The sequence below is a fragment of the Rhamphochromis sp. 'chilingali' genome, assembly GCF_963969265.1.
Source record: "Rhamphochromis sp. 'chilingali' genome assembly, chromosome: 18".
Lineage (NCBI taxonomy): Eukaryota > Metazoa > Chordata > Actinopteri > Cichliformes > Cichlidae > Rhamphochromis > Rhamphochromis sp. 'chilingali'.
Window position 1 is genome coordinate 13,613,086 of NC_137945.1, and position 18,544 is coordinate 13,631,629.

An 18,544-nucleotide genomic window follows, 5' to 3' on the forward strand; every position below is an offset into this window, starting at 1 on the left:
ATGGATCAAAATAAAACGGTCCATTAACTTCACCAAAAAAGAAAGATTTAAGCCTGATTTTAAAAGCAGAGAGGCTCCCTGTGTCCCCAGCCAAAACTATAGTCTGCACATTTTCTATAACAAGAAATCTAAAATATGGTGTTTCCAGGATTTTTTAATGGGGTAAAAAAGGTGGGAACTGAGAACAAGGTGGGAACATTCATGTAGAAATTGCTGAGCACAATTTTCAGGTTTATTTGTAACCCAGTGTCTTATTGCAGATTTATTGCATAAAAAGAAGTATAACCAAACAGTTTAAACAGAATTCGGTGTGGGTTAATTGTTTTGCAGAGTTGGAAGTTTGGACTTTTTTACTTAATTAAAGGTTCATATACAAATGTCCTAAAGTAAACATGCTCATTATATAGAATGGCACTTTTCACTCATAAACATTACATTGGATTATCATTCTTAATTTATTGACGTGTATGTCACTTTAATGTTGCAGCTGTTGATCACTTTAATGGATAGATTTATAATAATACAGTTATTACAATAATGCAAACATAGAAACTCATAAATAAAGTACAAGTGCATTAAACCTGTACCTTTGTAAAATACTAGCTACATAACTGCTGGTCCTATCCATGACTTCGCCCAATATTGTAGGGCATTGGAGATTGCCAGTCACATTTCAGGGGTGACCTGTGCCACCACATGCCACTCTCTGGACACACCCCTGACCTAAAAGTCATATTCTGGCTATTTTGACAAAATATGGTTGCATTTCTTTTTAGGTTGGGCAGCATAGGCCTATTCTGATACCAAACCTTAATTAAAAAGTATGTGACTTCATTTTGAATCCTTTTGATATTTCTCTAAAAAAAAAGTTGAGGCTGTGCACACCACATTTTACGCAAACTCTCCATTTTACCTCTAAACCTTCTTCCTCTAAACGGACTTCGCTAACCTAATCACCTGACCACCTGCGCTGAAATCACGTGCGGCCTCATGGTCACGTGGTGTGCTCCTTCTCCACTTAGCGGCTGTAGAGGCGGAGAGACTCGGCAAACTGCCGGCGGAGAGGCTGAGTGACGGTGTGTCTCCCTGCGGTGAGCCGGTACTCCAGCAGGTAGGATGATTTAACCGCTCGCTGTCCTCACTGCGCTCATTTAAGAGCTGGGGGAGAATTTAAAGAGGCACAACCTGACTTCCCGAGTTTAAATATTGCCCCGCTGCTGCGGAGTGGTTGAAGGAGACATTTAGCTTGCTTGTATGTAACTAATGAGTCCTGTTTGATTCTGAGTGTCGCTTGTGGACAGTTGATATATCGAGTAGAAGTCAGCCTGTGCAGGATAATGAAGGTTTGTGACGCTAACGCGTTTTGTTAAATTATAATAAGCGCCGGTTTTGTCAGGTTAACCGTCAGCTGTGTCCTTAAACGCCTCATAGGTTTCACTACAGAAATACTAAACTAAAGCTAGGTATTTAGAGACCAGAATTTGACTGTAATCTACAGGTGCACGGAGCCTACTGCTTGGAGTGACTAAATGTCAAACATAATTATTTACAGCTACTTAAACGTGGGAAATTACTAAATTAAAAACAAACAAACAGTTAAAATCATTATTTAATTGAAATAAAGCCCTATTTGAATTTTCAGCTTCAGAAAGTTAAGTGAAAAACACCCATACAGTGTTGCTATGTTTCTTTTATGAATAGGTGAAAGGTTTTAATGAAAACAGATCTTTAACACGACCTTGGTCAAAACAACACCTGGCTGACTCACAATCACGTTGGACAGTTGGATGTAGTGAGCAGTAGGAACGTGCCAAGACAGGGAAAGCTAGATTTGTCCTAATCTTGTAAACAGGATTAACACCTCTTTAAGTCCTGTCACCCCATACAGAGAGACGGGCCAGGATGAGTCCTGGATGTGTATCCAGCCATTTTTGTAATCAACCAAAAAAGTAAAGCTTTTTATTATATTATTGTGTTATATTTGTATTGTGCCATAAGTTACATCATATTAATACAAATTGATTCCTTTGAATGAGGAAGACGCCCACACAAATGCTGACATTTGAGGCAAAAGCCTGTTGGTCTGCTGACTAACTTGCTGATGAGCTGTTTACCATCGTTACCAGTTAGTTTTTATTTAATTATTTTTGGATTTTTGCTGAAAAAGTTAATCATTATATTATATTTTAATTGACATTTCTGATAAGTGACTCATCATTTAGCATTTATGTTACCAATCCTAAGTATTTTATAGTGTTAGCTGTGTGTTTTTGACTCTTTTGGTGGACAAACATGTGTGGCAACGTGGACATTTTATTAATCAAAATGGATAATCCCTTATTCACAAGGGATTCCACACTGGGTAGTTTCCATATGTTTGATTTGGGGGATTTGTTTGTTACACATCCTGACAGAAGCGATTTATGTCTCATCCCAGAATGGAACCAGAGACCTTTTGCTTGGTTGGTTAATTTGTAAACCTCTGCACTTGATTAATGGTATATTAAATTAAATTAAAGGTATATTTAAAAAATGATAAAGAGATGAATAAATATGAAAATAATTTAGTTCCAGCCCACCTGGAGGTGTAGATTTTTGTACTTGACATTATTCTTAGCATTTTCGCATGTTAAGACCATTTTTTTTTTTTAAATTAAATGTGTATACGTGATTAGTTGTCCTGAATAGTCTTTCTGTTGTTTTTAAATGTCTCCCACTGGCAGAATAGCAGAGGTGTAAAGATTGTGAAACTGTGACTGAAATTGTGTTAATAAAAATATCAGAATGATGCTACTCTGTTTGTGCAAAGACTTCCTGCTAAGTTGAGGTTTTCTTACGTGACATGCGCACACGTGCTGTCTGCTCAAGAGCTGTCTGCCATATTGGATGAGATACGATCACTGGTTGCTAAGGAAATGCGTATTCCTCAACTGGTTGGCAGTGGTTACTGGAGGCGTCTGGCTGTTGCTTTGGTTGCTAGCAAATTGTTATGGTTATGTTTGTTTCTTTGTCTGCAAATACTCTCAAACAACTAGCCCAGTGGTAGCAAAATTTGGAAAAAGTACGACACAGATGAGAAATGGAGAAAGTTCCCCTAGTAGACAAGTTCGTCACTTACATTAAACTATGACCGCAGCAGTACGCTAGCGACCAAACCAATCACAAGGAGCTTTTTGGCCAACTTGTTGGGAAATACAGGTTTTTCCCTATCGACAGGTGGTTGCAAGGGAGTCACTAACCAGTCTAACTAACCAGGGCTTGCGTGACTGGAATGTTAGCATTTTCCAAGTGGCTGCCATCAACCTCTGGGAACCATGGTTAGCGAATACAATTTTTCCATCATGACCAGTGGTTGCAAGATGATTGCAGACCAGTCTAGGCCTGTGTGTTCATTTACATATGATTTGGCACGTGCAGTGCTGCTCTCTGAAATCCATTCATTTCTATTGCTTGCGCTGCACAATAATGGTTTCTTGCTGCGCAGTGCCAGCGTGGCGTACTCAGGGATGTGTGGTCAAAGTTTGACCTAGTTCGACTGTACCTTTGCCTGACCAATTAAAAACAAGTCTAGAAGACTATGAAGAAAGCATGTGCGTATCCGAGTTTGGTGAACTTTTTGACACACATTTACATGGATGGATGGATGGATGGATGGATGGATGGATGGATGGATAGATTGATTTAATACAACACAAACTCTTGTAGAGGATACAAAGTCAAAGAGAGACATGTTTTGAAATGACAAGGACCAGGTGTATCTAGTACACGTAGAGCAGCCGCAAAAAATGACATACAAGCAGAGCGCAGCGGCCAGCGCAACACAAACTGTCCTTCGCTCTAGCTAGCGGTCAGCGCAGCACATGCCCTCTGCCCTCTCGCTCTTTCATGTCTGTAAACACTCTCCTGATGACTTTATGGACTCAATCTCTAGTTTCACATCATAGTGAATAAAATGTTAAGTCCATATTGAAAATTATGTTTTAGTTTTGTTTTTTTGGTTGTATCTGACAAGTTGTTGGGCAACAACTTATCAGTTACAAGCTGAAATGAGTGTACAGTTTCACATCCTCGTTCACCTCTTGCTTGCCACATCTAGTTTTAGAACATATGTGTATTCATAAAGGCACTTTGTAGAACAATAGAGGATGTCCATCTTTTATGCTGTTGGTAGGTATGAAGCAAATCATGAGTTTGGGTAGTTTTTTAATCACCTCCTAGTGGAAAATAAGGCTCCATATTGTTTTTGATTTGTATATTCTTGTTATGTTCTGGATGAATTCAGTTAATTTCAAGTCTGCACACTTTGGCCCCCCAGCTGTACAGAACATCATACCATTCTATCTTTAATGTGGGAACCTATGAGCTAGTCTGCGGCCAAATTCTCTGGGGATATCAGCCAGTATTTTCAGACTTTCAGTGCAGCCTGGGGATATCTGGGTCAAGACTTAACTTTCTGTCTGCAGGGAGAAAGCTTAGAGAAAAACTAATAAAGAGCTAGAGTATGGTGGCCAGTAAAGTAAATTGACAGTTTACCTACATGCAACCAGAGCCTGTTTAAATGTCACTAGGCTTTTGTACTTTTAATACATACCAGAATAATCAAATGTCTTGCCCCATATCTACATTCTGCAAATTCACATGCACATCTGTTTATAGAGCTTATGATGTGTGTGACGGAAGTGCTGTGGGAGTTGAACTCATTCTAAATTTGGTCATGTGCATTGCAGATAAAGCAGACGGTGGTCAACAGCACTCAACAGGGAGCTCTGATTGTTGTTTTTGTGTTCTCATCTAGACACTTCTGTTTTGAACACAACACGAGCGTTGCAGTTTTCAGGGTACAGCTTGCTTTGGTTGACAGTAGGACAGGAAGTCACAGGATATTACAGGAACTCTGTGCACACAGTGTAATGCTGTTATCGTATCATTAAACACCACGCAACATTCAGTAACCTTTGTGGTCTTCTCAGCACTGAACACCCAAGTTTGAGATACATTGCTGGTATTCTATATACATTCATGGTTTCCATAGAATGAGTAACGGCTATCTATGTCTTGTGCCAACAGATCAGATTTAGTTTAGTCCATGACCTACATTTGCATTCTTAAATATGAAATATTTGGATGGTGATGTGCTCTGGCACCTGTTGTTCTGCATAGTTTTTCACATTTTGTAGAGCAAATTATTATTCAAACCAAAATCCATTGGATCAAAGTGTTCCCTGAGGGTGTTTTGCACTGCTTGTAGACACATTTCAAGCACAGGTTGTCCGTGACTGGGGGCCTGGTGCTGGATTATGTAAGCGTTTTAGCTAAGGCCTGGGGTAATTTTTCCCTCAGTGCATGTAGAAAGGTCAGAGGAGCTGTGCTGCATGGCACAAACCAGGAGCAGGCTGCTTGAGGAGGACAAGGGGGGTAAAGGAGGAGGGAGCACATGGAGTCCTCAGGAAGGACACCTGTAGATCAGCGGGACCAGCGTCTGCACCTGAAGTCCCTCTGGACTCTAGTGAGTTGGGGTGCTGCTTTGACTTCTGTCTTACTGAATAGTATGAGCAAAGGTGGACTTTTTCACCTTTGCTCTTTTTATAATAAGAGTAAAGGTTGATGTTTGTGTTTTTGTGGTCATTTATTTAAGAAATGCAGGAGAGAAACTGATGGATCTGAATGATACTGTGTTTATTTATTGGTCAGTCTGTATATCATTATTTCACTTGACTGTTGAGTCAGTGGAAAGGGAGAGTGAGGAAAATTCGTGTAAGACAACAGAAATGTATTGAATTTTCATTGATAACGAGGAATATTAGAAGGTGAAATTCTATAGAAAAATTAGTTGATTAAGAAAAGGGATTAAGTTTTCCTTCCTTGCTTTTTCCAGCCAGTTCACTGTGTGATCAGCTTCCCAGTAGGTATCTTATCTAATGTGAATATATCTACTCTTGTAAACCTGCTCCAGTCCTTTAATCCTAACTTCATTTTACTTTCTGCTGCAATCACTAAACATCTTTACGCTATCTTTAGGTTAGGTTCATGATACTGATGAAAAGGTCCTGATGTGCAGAATTAATGGCTGTAGATATGACTGGATCTCCAAAGGACCACATTTTGCGTATTCATCATTTTCAGCTATTATCAGCAGATTGTAGTTCGCTGAGTATGTTTTTGGTCTAATGTCTAATCGCATTAGAGTTTAATTGGAACACTGGCTGCTGGTCTTAGAGGCTGAATGGTTTCAAAGTCCAAGCAGCTGGTAAGCAGCTCGCATCTAGTCTCTTAATTGTTGTCCCAAACACAACACAATAACACATTTATTTTTTTTTTACCATTTAGGCCACACAAATATGAGAACTCCTTATCTGCATGTCATGTTTCCTGTTGCAAACCCATACATTAAAGCATCTGAACTCACATTAAACTGCAGTAATTGTAGGTGCTGAGCAACATGAGAACATATAATGACAATTGTACGACTTCGACTTACGTCCTGAAGGGATGAAATAAGGTTCAGTAAATACAAATTTGAGCTCTGAAAACATGGCCTTTGTTTGCTGTGGTGTTACGAACGTACATGACAAAAGCAGGAAACCCCAAAACTGCATTAGCCGGAGTAATGACGTAATGTAACCTGGAAGTGTAATGTGATAGCTTGTGTACGAGGGACGCATGAGACAGTTCTGATAAATGTAACCACAACTGATTTTGTCAGTGATCTGAGTCAATGACATTGTATTTTTACATTGTCGTAGTGTTGTGTGTTGTTGTGTAAGAAGTTTCTTTTATTCATTGTTTACTCAATCTAGATTTAAAACTTACACACCGCTTAAAATGTTTAAATCAAAGGCATTAACCCTATTTTACAGTAAATGCAATAAAATAAAATTAGTGTTGAAATCACTGCATATTATTTAAGTTAGAAATATCCTTAAAATGCATTTGGTGGGTTTTTCTGAAGTGACTTTTGTGATTATAAACAGCATAGGCCAGAGTTCACCTTCAAACCTTTTAACCTAATCCACTTGGGTGTGAACTCTCTTTGTCCATATACACATCATGTTTGAGCTACGATGAGTCCATAAATTGTAAATTTTATGCTTTTATTTTAAACTTTTAAACCATCACAGTACAAGAATTGTGTACTGCAGTGGTGGTAAGTTGCAGTTCTTACTTAGTTGTAATATATCCGACTGTCCACAGTACAGAGTCCTATTACACTGACTGACTTGTGCTTTATTATGCAAGCTAATACAGGGGTTGTGTTCATGGAAGACCTCGACTGAGAAATATCTTATTACATTTGGATTCAGGGATAATGTTGTTGTATGAATACCAGTAGAAAAGGGATCCCGCTGTGTTAACAGTTTACAGTTGACACAGTTTGGACTCGTGCTGCACTGCCTCTGTATTGGGTTATCTTTCAGCACCAGTAGATAGAAAACCATCAGGTCACAAATCAAATTCATCTAATGCAAAAAGGTTTTGCCTCATCTGGCCGTCTCTCCAGCCACAGCAAATGATATTGAATCGTCAGCCGGATGGACTATGTCAATGATCTTTGGGTTGTGTTTCAAATTAATTCCCCAAACTTTACCAGCTCATGAGTACCACCTTTTCACATCTTATTATTATTGTTATTCTCTTTCAGAGGTCCTTATTGTAATAAGGGACGCGTTGTAGTGTCCTTTCGACTATTCTTTGAGATTCATAGCACAAAATGAAAACAAAGAACAAAAAAAGAATGATTTTACTTTGCTTAGCTTTGAGTCAGCAGACATGAATGACCTGAAACATTCAGAGAAGATTAATAATATGGCTGTTAATGACATGTCATTATAGCATTGATAAACTCTGGTAGAAATAAAAATGACTGCTTAACCACTGAGTCAAAATACCAGAAATGTTTTTCTAAAGTGATCTGTGACTAATATAAAATGCATTCCTCATGTCCCCTTCAACAATAAAAGGTGATGAAGCAGACATGAGGATTTAAAGATGAGAGAATAATATAATTATATGTATTTAAGGCTTCAGTGCTGGTGATGATTAGTGAGTATGATGTGCATAAAAAGTACAGAAATGTTAGTAAAAATAAAAAAGTTATGAATATCAATAAAAATACAATTGTGCTACCAGTGTGTAACAATGCATTTTATTTTCATTGTAGCATTTTTTTGAATTCTTAATTAACCTAAATTTGAGGTTTTATCACTCCTTTTTCCTCTAACAAAGTCAGGCTGACATGTCAGACAGGTTTCGCTTGTTTATGTAAAACTGTACATAAAACTATCACAGATTTATTGCTAGCTGTACAAACTGTACAAAGGTCTTTTCTAACTGCTTAGGATTGTTATGTTGTTAACACTCAAACTGGTTACAGAGAGATTAACTAGATGTGACCCAAGTTGGGTCCCATTGATTGTAACTTCTGCTCCTTGTGGACACAGAAACACTTTCAAAAACGTGCTCTCTGGTCAATTCTACATCAGCTGCCTCGGTGCTGTATCTGAGGCACTGATTAAGTCTCGATCGCCTAGGACTCTTTAAGAAAATGGGACAGAGCCACTGTGTTTAGGGACTGGCATGCATTTCCTTTGCAGGCTATTCTGAACAACAGGGGCCTCACGACAGGAACCATGTCCTAGAAAGACACAAAAATGACCTCATGATTTTATTCTGCTGTTAATCCAGACAATATAAGGGGTTGGAAGGTAAAGTGTAAATTAACGAAAGCTATTTTTGCTGACAGGTGAACACCATGAACTATGTGGGGCAGCTGGCAGGCCAGGTGCTGGTGACAGTAAAGGAGCTCTATAAAGGGATCAATCAGGCCACTCTCTCAGGCTGCATTGACGTGATTGTGGTCCGACAGCCCGATGGGACGTTCCAGTGCTCTCCTTTCCACGTCCGCTTTGGAAAACTGGGGGTGCTGCGCTCCAGGGAGAAAGTAGTGAGTGTCTGCTTCAAGTAGAAGTGCACAGGTGTAAAAATCTGCAAATGTGTGCGGTGAATTTAAATGAAAGCGTGCTTGCTCTGCTCTGAAGGAAATATTTGAACCTAAACATTTCGGTATCCTGGAGCAGATTTTAAAATAAATGTAAAACATGTCTGTTTAAATGTTAACAAAAACGACCATAGAAATGTTTTTAGATAGATCATAGATCATAATGGCTAATTTTATATTATGTGGGGTGTCCAAGGTTGCACAATGAACCTGTGTGTTATCAAGAAGCTGCACAATAGATTTTCTGGTCATCTGACTGCTCTTTGCCTCTCTCTTTCCATCTCAACCACATTATCATCCAATCCACTCTCTGCTTCTAACAAGAGCACACTGCACTCTCTCTATTTATAGCCTCTGTATAGTGGGTAACTGAGGATGGAGACAGAATACATAGACTAAAGCTCAATTCAGCCTCTTATTCCCAGCTGATCGAGCTTCATCCTCTTCAAAAACCTTGTCTTACATATAGAATAAGCCCGTCTGTTGTAGACTTGCAGGAAGGACTGACAGGAACAGGAAGTAGTCTGTGGTTGACTGAAGATGTTTTCACTTACTCTGTAAATCACAGAGAGGTTTAAAACATTTCTTACTACAAACCAAGCAGGAAAAAATAGAACACAGGTGTTAAATGCCCTGCACCGTGTGACAATTTAAAGGTGCTGGGAGTCACTTAATCAGCACAGCTGAGTTTAAAGTAGAAGAGAATTATGAAAAACATTTTTTTTCATGGTTTAAAGAACAGGTTATTTCCAGTATTGGAGCAGATCAATGGAAAATTAAAAAATGAAAACCTTTATTTGAGTCCCTGGGTTCCTTCTGGAATTCCATGCATTTGTTTATGAGATCATCAGTGCCTCTGCTGATTCCCTGCACTAAGCACCAATACTTGAAGATGGCTTAAAAATGGAGGCCAATAATCACTAAAATCAGCAGATGACTGGATACCAGGAAAACACAGCTAACATTAACATTAGCAGGAGAAACACAGTTGTTTTTTCTTTAGTCTGACCAACTTTTGGTGAATGCGTGAAACAGAGCACTTACTGTACTTCACTGAACACACTTGGGTGTTAATACCAATAATTTGGGGGATTTAATGCTGAGAGCCTTTATGGCTTGTTTGTTTTTAAATAATGGGCAGAAGTCATGGCGAGTAGTTTTTTCTGTGGCTTAACTCTAAAGCTTCTGTGACGACATACATATTGTGCTTTTCTCATTAGGGTTTGGTAAAAAAATCTGAGGCCATCTGAGGAGAACAGAGTTTAAGCATCTTTTGAAATGTTGTTTGACTGCAGATTGATATAGAGATCAATGGAGAACCTGTGGAGCTACACATGAAGCTTGGAGACAATGGAGAGGCCTTCTTTGTCCAGGAGACGGAGCAGAATAATGTGAATTTTACCCACATAATTCAGCTCAATTTTATTCATATTATCTATCGTTGCTCTTTGTACATGTATTTATTTTTTTCTCTGAAACAGGAGATTGTTCCAGCCCATTTGGTGACCTCACCTATCCCTACAGAAGAGCCTCTGTTCAGGAGCAGAGAATCCAGATGTGGGGGAACAACAGCAGAGACCAGCCAGCCCCTCAGTCTGGAAGAGCCAGTCTCTGTAAACCTCCACCCCTGCTCCAATTCAGCTGGTAAAAAGAAGAAGAGACGCAGGAGAAAGCACAAAGCTGAGCCACGTAAGGAGGAGCAAACGACGGCGTCTGCAGCCGGGGAGCTGGAGCTGTGTGATCTCAGTTCAGATGAAGAGCAAAATGCACAGAGTGGACGGTGAGGAGACATGTTTACTCTGAAAATTGAAATTTGACCTGTTCTTCAATGTAACTAAATTATTCATTTGTTGTTTCCTGTCCTCAGAGCATCTTCACTGTCTGCAATGAAGGAAAATATGGACCACAGACAGCATTCCCCACTCACCGCCCTTGAATGGGACAGCTACCCATTCTCTGATGGCGACTGGTCGCCCTGCACTACGTATGGCCTTTTCTGTTTCGTCCATTCAGATGTTTACAGAGTTCCTACAAGCAGAAAGATCAAACACTTACACATTAAATCAGACTGGGCTGAATAAAACAAATTATTCCTACAGCATCATTAGAGCTTTTATTTTTCTTATATCAGGGAGGTGCCTGAGCCCATGTCACCGAAGAGTGACTCGGAGCTGATGGTGAAGCCGTCAGAGAGCATGCTCAGGACTGAGTCGCACATGCAGTGGACCTGGGGGGAATTTCCAGAATCTACCAGGGTAAGAGTCTAAAACTTGGACTAGTGCTAGTTCATATCATTCAGAATTCTAAAAGCTATTTATTGTGTTCAGGTCAACAAAAAGGAAAAATGGGAGCCAAAGACTTTGACCATCACTCCCTCAGAGAACACACACTTCAGGGTTATTTTGAGCTCTGAAGCCATGGAGGAAGAGTCCAGAGGAGGACGGGGAACAACAGATCCCGTTTGCAGTATTGTAAAACCTGAGCCCCGAACCATCAAACCTGATGAATGTAGCTGCAAAGCGCAGCCCCCTGCTGCTTCATCACATGGTGCAAACAATACAGAACCCAAGCCAGACCTTTCAAGTTTGATATCGAGCAGCTTTACACCAGAGCCCTGCCCAAGCAATGCTGACCTCAGTGCAAAAAATGCAAGCAAGGCCAGGTGGACATCTTCATCTCCCAGCCGCCAGGACAGCAGCTCGACTGCCAGCGCAGGTAGTAACCAGACCGGAGACTCTGCAGCTGTTTGTCCTGATCCAAGTGCCAATTCAAAAGCCACCGACTCACCCATCAAGAGAAGGGGTAACACTTTTACCTTAATCTGAAAATGTCATATATACTAAAGGAATTTGTTTAAACCTACAGATTTAATATAGAAAAGTTTAAACAAATCATTAGCAGGAGAAAGCTTTCCTGCAATTTCTGATGCAGAAGCATGTCTTCTTAGAAGTGTGGGAGAATTGTTTAGATGAGGAGGAGGGAGGCTTTGAATCTTTCATTTCATTTTATTACAAAGAGAGGTCCTCCCTTACTTGGTCCCCCCTGGCACAGTATAATATTAATCACAAGGATAAGAAAAGACTACAAAAAGAGACCCAGCAGTTCCCTGTTTTTGAGAGAAGAGCTACTAATAAACTGTTAAATCGGTCCCTGAAAATGTAAAGCAAATATCATAAGAAACAATCCATAAAAATAAGTCCAAGATGAGAAAAAGTTGAGAATTTTTCAGAGACACTCTTTCTGACTTGAACCCATTCAGAGTATGTGAATGCTGACAGGAAGGATGTGGTTTCTGTTCCGGCCTGAGTTCATACTCTGTCTGGGGCTGCATTTTGTACGCGAAAGTGAAGTGGAAAAAAAAAAAGTCAGCAATTTCAAAGAAGTCAACCCTTTGTTTTCATTTCACAAAGTTGTGAGGAAGAGGAGCCAACATCAGGGACCAGAAGATATTTACCTGGAAGACCTCACCGCACTCGAGCCTGACGTTGCTGCCCGGTACTTCCCAAAAAGGTACATACCTGGAAACCCTTTCAGCTACCCTGTTCTGTCCTGCACCCTTAGACATGGTGAAATAAACACTGTATACTTTTGAAACACAAATATGAAAACTACTTTCTGATTTTAGTGTCTAAACCTGCACTCTTGTTTCAGTGAGTCAGAACAGGTCAATAAACACTGGGTGGAGACAGGACAACGCTCTGGATCCCAGTCACCCCAGTCAGTGGGGAGTGCAGCAGCAGACAGTGGCACTGAGTGTCTGTCTGACTCTGCTGGAGACCTGCCTGATGTCACACTGTCACTGTGTGGAGGCGTCGGTGAGAACTCGGAGATCTCTAAAGGTAGCTGTAGCTTTCCCTCCCTGGAAGTCTGACTCTGACACCTTGTGCTTGTGCCCTCTGGATTACGTGCTGGATCTCTGCCAGTGTGTCATTTTCACTTTGGGGAGGTTGAAGGCAGGCAAATCTGGTGTGTAGGGCAGGCCAGCACCCAATGACATGCACCGTCACTCTAAATGTTGTCAAGATGTTACAGTAGAACTCCTTTAGCAGGAATAACCGTCTCACCCTGAAGGACAAAGTCATTGTACGCAGCCGTGAATGTCGAAAAACAGCGAGCATGCTCCTGGTTGCACTTGTTACCTGTTGACCTGCCTTTAGCCTCTTGAGCTAAAAATTGAAGGTTTATAGCCAAGGACACATGTTTAACACAGAAGTTTATGTTTGAGGAAAATGCAGATGTGCAAGAGGTCAAACTTTAATTTTCCATATCAGTTATTAAACTTGTGCGAAACAAATAAAGCTTTGAATTATTTTGAAAAGAAAAGCAGGGTATATATGTTTTTCACTTACAGCTCCTCTGCAATATTAGTTTGCAGTATGGGTTGGCATCTTTATTTTTAGTGTGGCTCACGATGCTCTCTTTTCTTCCAGAAAAATTCATGGAGCACATCATAACCTACAATGACTTTGCAGAGAATCCAGCAATTATTGATAATCCTAATTTGGTGGTCAGAATTGCAAACAGGTGAGTCCTCCTGCTAACCAACAGGTGCACTGTTTCATCAATGTTTTTTATAATCTTTGGAACATCCAGGTGTTATACCTCCTTATATTTCAGGTATTATAACTGGACACTGGCAGCACCATTGATACTCAGTATGCAAGCTTTCCAGAAGAACCTGCCAAAGGTATCCTTTAGTGTAAAGTCTTAAGATTTATCTGCTTACATCTGCACACTTATACATATGCTTCTGTTGTTTGACTGACAGGCTACAGAGGAGGCCTGGGTGAAGGAGAAAATGCCAAAAAAGTCGGGACGCTGGTGGTTCTGGAGAAAGAGCAGCGTGAAGCAGGTGTGTTTCTATGAAATTAATAACTTCTTACTTTTATGTAACACTCCTATTTTCGAGTGTAGCGGGCAGTAATCAGTAGCTTTGAATTGTAAATGACGTGAGTTAGATGAGAAACAGGTTACCTAAATGCATCAGTAACCATTACATCACTCACTGCTTTGCATCATTATGTAAAGACTCTTCACTACCTTATGAAACAAACTTTTACTGCACATTGTTTTTTTTTTTTTTTATTTCTATACCTACAATAAGATAAATTTAACAACATTTCTTCCTCTTTTTTTTTTTATTTTTTATTTTTTAGTTATCATCAGAGACCAAGTTAGAGAGACAGGAGTCTCTGACCACAGAGAGCCCTTCCCTCCACCAGGCCCCAGAAACACAGTGAGTCAGCAACAAAGCTCTGGCTTCCTCACAACACTACAGTCACACATCAGGACGAGCAGTGTTGGGTAAACATGTCCCACAGAGGGTGGATTAGCATGTTAGTCAGCATGCAGTGCTGTCATTACATAACTCTAAATCAGTACGAGTCCAGGAACCAAACAAAAAACAGTTTAAACATTAGTTTGAACTAGCAGATTCTATCTTTAACTATTGTAGAAATCATTGAAAGTGCTTTCAGTTTCAGTGTAAACTGTGTCAAGGGCAAATGAATACTTTAAGTAAATGAATTAGCAGGTCTGCTGCCCTCTTTTGACTATAAATGATGCTGCAAGGTGGAGTTTCCTTCCCTGAAAGATATTTGATATAGCATAAATATGTCACTGAATTGTCCTGCTATTGTGCCTATTTTGACGTTGCTTCACAATGACTTAACTCTTTTCTGGGCCAAGGCCCATTTTCTCTACTCTTGACACCATTTGCTGGTCTTCTTCAGGCTGTACTCTCCTCTACAGGCAGAAAGCTTCAGAGTGGTCCAGCGATGATGAGACTAAAGAGCTGAATGCTGCGGCTCCTGCTTTAACACCTACTGAGCGCGCGCAGACGGAAAATCAAGCACCACAACCGTGTCACTCTTACAAGAAATCCCTCCGCCTTTCGTCCGATCAGATAGTAAGACCTCGCACCGCTGAGTGATTAACTGGGAAAAACTACAAGCAGACTCATTTGAGTCGTTTAATTTCTGTTTCTGTGAAGTGCAGAGAAAAGCCCTAGATTAGATATTTTATTTATTTTGTTTACAAAACATCCCATCATTGACTCAATGCAGCTTTGAGCTACAGAACAGAGTTTTCTATGTTTATGCAAACTGTAGTAAAATCTTATCAAGATGATTTGTAAAATGTTAGAACACAAGCACAGGCATTCATGCAGAAAGTGACAGAGATAGCACACACATATATAAACATGCTGATAAGTGAGAATGTGAACAATAAGGGGGGGAGCCTTAAATTACATTTAAGTTTATGGTCTCTATTAGGTAAATGAAATGCTAAGATTTAGTGGCCACAATAGCAGGATGTTAAATGAACAAATGTATTATATCCAGCATTCTTATCAAGCTCAGTTACTCATGTAGTGGAAGGTATCTTATATTGCAAGTAATACTTCACTTTCACACTTTTTGGTGTAGTATTTGTGTTTAAAAGAAAACTTTAATCATTGTGTCTCTTACAGGCCAGCCTGAAGTTAAGAGAGGGGCCAAATGATATGACCTTTAGCATAACCACTCAGTACCAGGGAACGTGTCGCTGTGCAGGGACCATCTACCTGTGGAACTGGGACGACAAGGTCATCATTTCTGACATCGATGGGACCATCACCAAGTATGGGGAATAAGTATACTGAAATAAATACTTTGTATTGTCTTTATTTCATGAGATTTCAGAGTGTTTTGAGTCTTATATGCTTTACGGCATATAGTAGAGTGCACAGGGCAAAATATTTATCAGCAACGGCATGCTAAGAGGGTACTAATTTGCCTTTCTGCACAGTCAGAACTGCAGTTTCTCTGCTCAGACTTTAGAGGTCAATAGACAAGCCTGTGGAGTTCATATTGCTAAGCACAAACCTTGTCACTTGGACCAGTAAAAGACATGGAGGCAAGAGTTCTGTTTATTTGGTGCTATAGATGCATAAATGCTAAAAACAGGCCATTTTAGCCCATTATGAGGTGGTTGCTATGCATCAGGATGACACCATTATATATGATATAGATGAGAACCTCCAGGGGCCAAAGATGTACCTGTGTGCCAAGTTTGGAGGAGTTTGTGGACAAACAAACAGATTTTGTGTATCATTGTAGTATTTAAACACTTTCCTAACATGCTTGTCTCAATCTCTAGTTTAATATCTAAATAAAGAAGTTCATTTAGTGCCAGTTAGTGTAAAATAGATGATAAAATTGTGTTTTCTTTACCTATTTAATTTGTTGTTGATCAATCGCTACTCTCTCAGGGTGCAGTGTCATCAGGCTCACTACACTTTTGTGACTTGTGGTCTTTTAAATACAGTCTGAAGTAATAAGCACTATTTTAACCAATTTTAAAGGTGAATATGCTCTGAGCTTTAATGTCTCATTTTAATTAATCACAGATGTTTTACTTGTATTGGCATTTAAATTTTTTATACTTGAGTGTACAGGTTGGAGTGTTATGATGGTAAACTTCTCTAATTTGTTTTGTTTGATAATACGCAGCATCCAGTCATCAAATATGGATCTGCAGTATCTATTCCACTCATCATTTTTATGCTCAGCTCTGTTATAGTATTTTACATCTACTTTCCCCACAGATCAGATGTGTTTGGTCAGATTCTACCTCAGCTTGGTAAAGACTGGACCCACCAGGGAATTGCTAAGCTTTACCACTCAGTGCATGAGTAAGAAACAGTAACAGTTTCCATGACTACACTCTGTTAGGCCACAAAGACGTCAACAAGTAACATGAACATCTTTCCACTGCAGGAATGGCTACAAGTTCCTGTACTGCTCGGCTCGAGCCATCGGCATGGCTGACATGACTCGAGGGTATTTGCACTGGGTGAACGACAGAGGGACTCTGCTGCCTCAGGGACCCCTCCTCCTCTCCCCAAGCAGCCTCTTCTCAGCCTTCCACAGGTAAGAAAATAATAACCTTCCTTGTCTTATGTACTGCTTGTTCCAGTCAACAGCGCTATTTGAATAGCTGAGAATGAATACATGATTTAAGATGCACAAATAAATGTTTGTGCTTCCCAAGAGAATAACAGTGACTATAAAACAGAGTTATAGAGGAAGCCTTTTATCACAATGCAAATTCCAATCATTTTGCTTTTTCTTTTCCTTTAATGAAATGTTATTTTAGCTCCAGTCACACGTTCTCACACTGTGGAGCAGCTGATGACCAGAAACTTGAAAAAACAAAACCTGCAAATATTATCTTTAGCCTGCATCATTAAAATGAAAAGTTTAACTCCTGTCGGTGTCGTGCATTGTGGCTGCTCATTAGATGATTCAGTCATTCAGTGAGTTTGAAAGTCATGAAAAATGAGCTCAGTTAAAAGAAGGACACTCCAGCAGCAGAAGGACTGAGGTTGATTCTTTAATTCTTTCTTTTCTTGTTAGAGAAATCATTGAAAAGAAGCCTGAGAAGTTCAAAATCGAATGCCTCACAGACATCAAGAACTTGTTCTTCCCAAACACACACCCCTTCTATGCTGCCTTTGGAAACAGAGAAAGCGTGAGTTTCTCAATTTTGTCCCTGTGCTGTTAGTACTTTTGAGGTTTTTCTCTTTGAGATCTGACTGAATTCTTATGATAAATGAATGAAATTATACTTTTTCTCATTTTGCTTTTGTATACAAGGATGTGTTTGCCTATAAGAAAGTGGGCGTTCCTGCGTGCCGAATATTCACAGTGAATCCCAAGGGGGAGCTGATCCTCGAACAAGCCAAAGGCAATAAAACATCGTAAGTAGGCGACCCATCCCTGGAGTCAGTTTGTGTCTGCCAGCTGTTTCTCTCAGACAGACGGTCATTGTTTTCACTGCTGCTGTCTTGTTTTTTGGCAGATACAGCCGGTTGAGTGAGCTGGTGGAACATGTTTTCCCTCTGCGGAGTACACAACACAACGCAACCTTCAGCTGCCCAGAGTTCAGCTCCTTCTCTTACTGGAGAGAGCCCATCGCTGAGGTGTGCCTCGAGGAGCTGCTTTAACTTGGACTACCAGACCCCCGAACACTTTAACTCTGGTTATTTTGTTGACTCTGCAAAGGCTTAATGCCAGTTACGTTCACATGTCCGAGAGCTTTGTAGACCACTAAGACAGTTTGGAGTATTGATTCACTCCATATTGCAAATATATTTCCTTCATGCGCCTCGTTATTTAAACTTCACAGAAAAAAAACTTTATCTGAAGGCTTTTGCAAAGTTTTCCTTACAGGAGCAGAAGTTTCTTAAGGACTTGTATAGACAGTGGAGCTATAACAGTTGGTGTGATCAGGTTGTGCGACATACGAAGCGTGATCACAAAGTCCTGTGACTTCATGCAGTTTTAAAAAAACTGCACCTTATCTAAATTTGGACAATTTCCCATTCAAGGTCGTCTCCTTGTGCACCTCTGGTCTACTTCCAGCACTGCTGCAGTTTTATTTCACACTTTTTTTTGACTATTTACACTTTTGTGTTTTACAAGTTTAACCAAAACTTCGGTGTTGATGGTCGTCAGTGGTGTAAGAGCTCGGTGTCTGGGTACGAGACTTTTTTTTTTTTTTTTT

The 18,544-nt window shown here is 40.0% G+C and overlaps 1 protein-coding gene across 1 annotated transcript; it reads left to right on the top strand.

The window, feature by feature from the left end:
• The first annotated feature begins 1,040 nt into the window (after positions 1-1,040).
• Positions 1,041-18,542, top strand: LOC308386335 (phosphatidate phosphatase LPIN2-like). The gene is made up of 20 exons (XM_080865802.1): positions 1,041-1,111; positions 8,741-8,941; positions 10,291-10,386; positions 10,477-10,775; positions 10,863-10,979; positions 11,127-11,250; positions 11,323-11,797; positions 12,406-12,505; positions 12,647-12,834; positions 13,426-13,519; positions 13,613-13,682; positions 13,764-13,847; positions 14,152-14,231; positions 14,747-14,903; positions 15,468-15,616; positions 16,584-16,670; positions 16,756-16,908; positions 17,395-17,509; positions 17,635-17,738; positions 17,840-18,542. Exons 2-20 carry the CDS (start codon positions 8,750-8,752, stop codon positions 17,982-17,984), a joined length of 2,829 nt encoding a protein of 942 aa, XP_080721928.1. The 5' UTR covers positions 1,041-1,111; positions 8,741-8,749; the 3' UTR covers positions 17,985-18,542.
• The last annotated feature ends 2 nt before the right edge of the window (positions 18,543-18,544 follow it).

Bases quoted from the DNA above. Each gene is read 5' to 3' on its own strand.
- LOC308386335 (XM_080865802.1), top strand. From the start codon at position 8,750: ATGAACTATGTGGGGCAGCTGGCAGGCCAGGTGCTGGTGACAGTAAAG. The intron at 10,776-10,862 runs GTGAGGAGACAT...TCCTGTCCTCAG, and splicing joins CAAAATGCACAGAGTGGACG to AGCATCTTCACTGTCTGCAA. The intron at 12,506-12,646 runs GTACATACCTGG...CTCTTGTTTCAG, and splicing joins GCCCGGTACTTCCCAAAAAG to TGAGTCAGAACAGGTCAATA.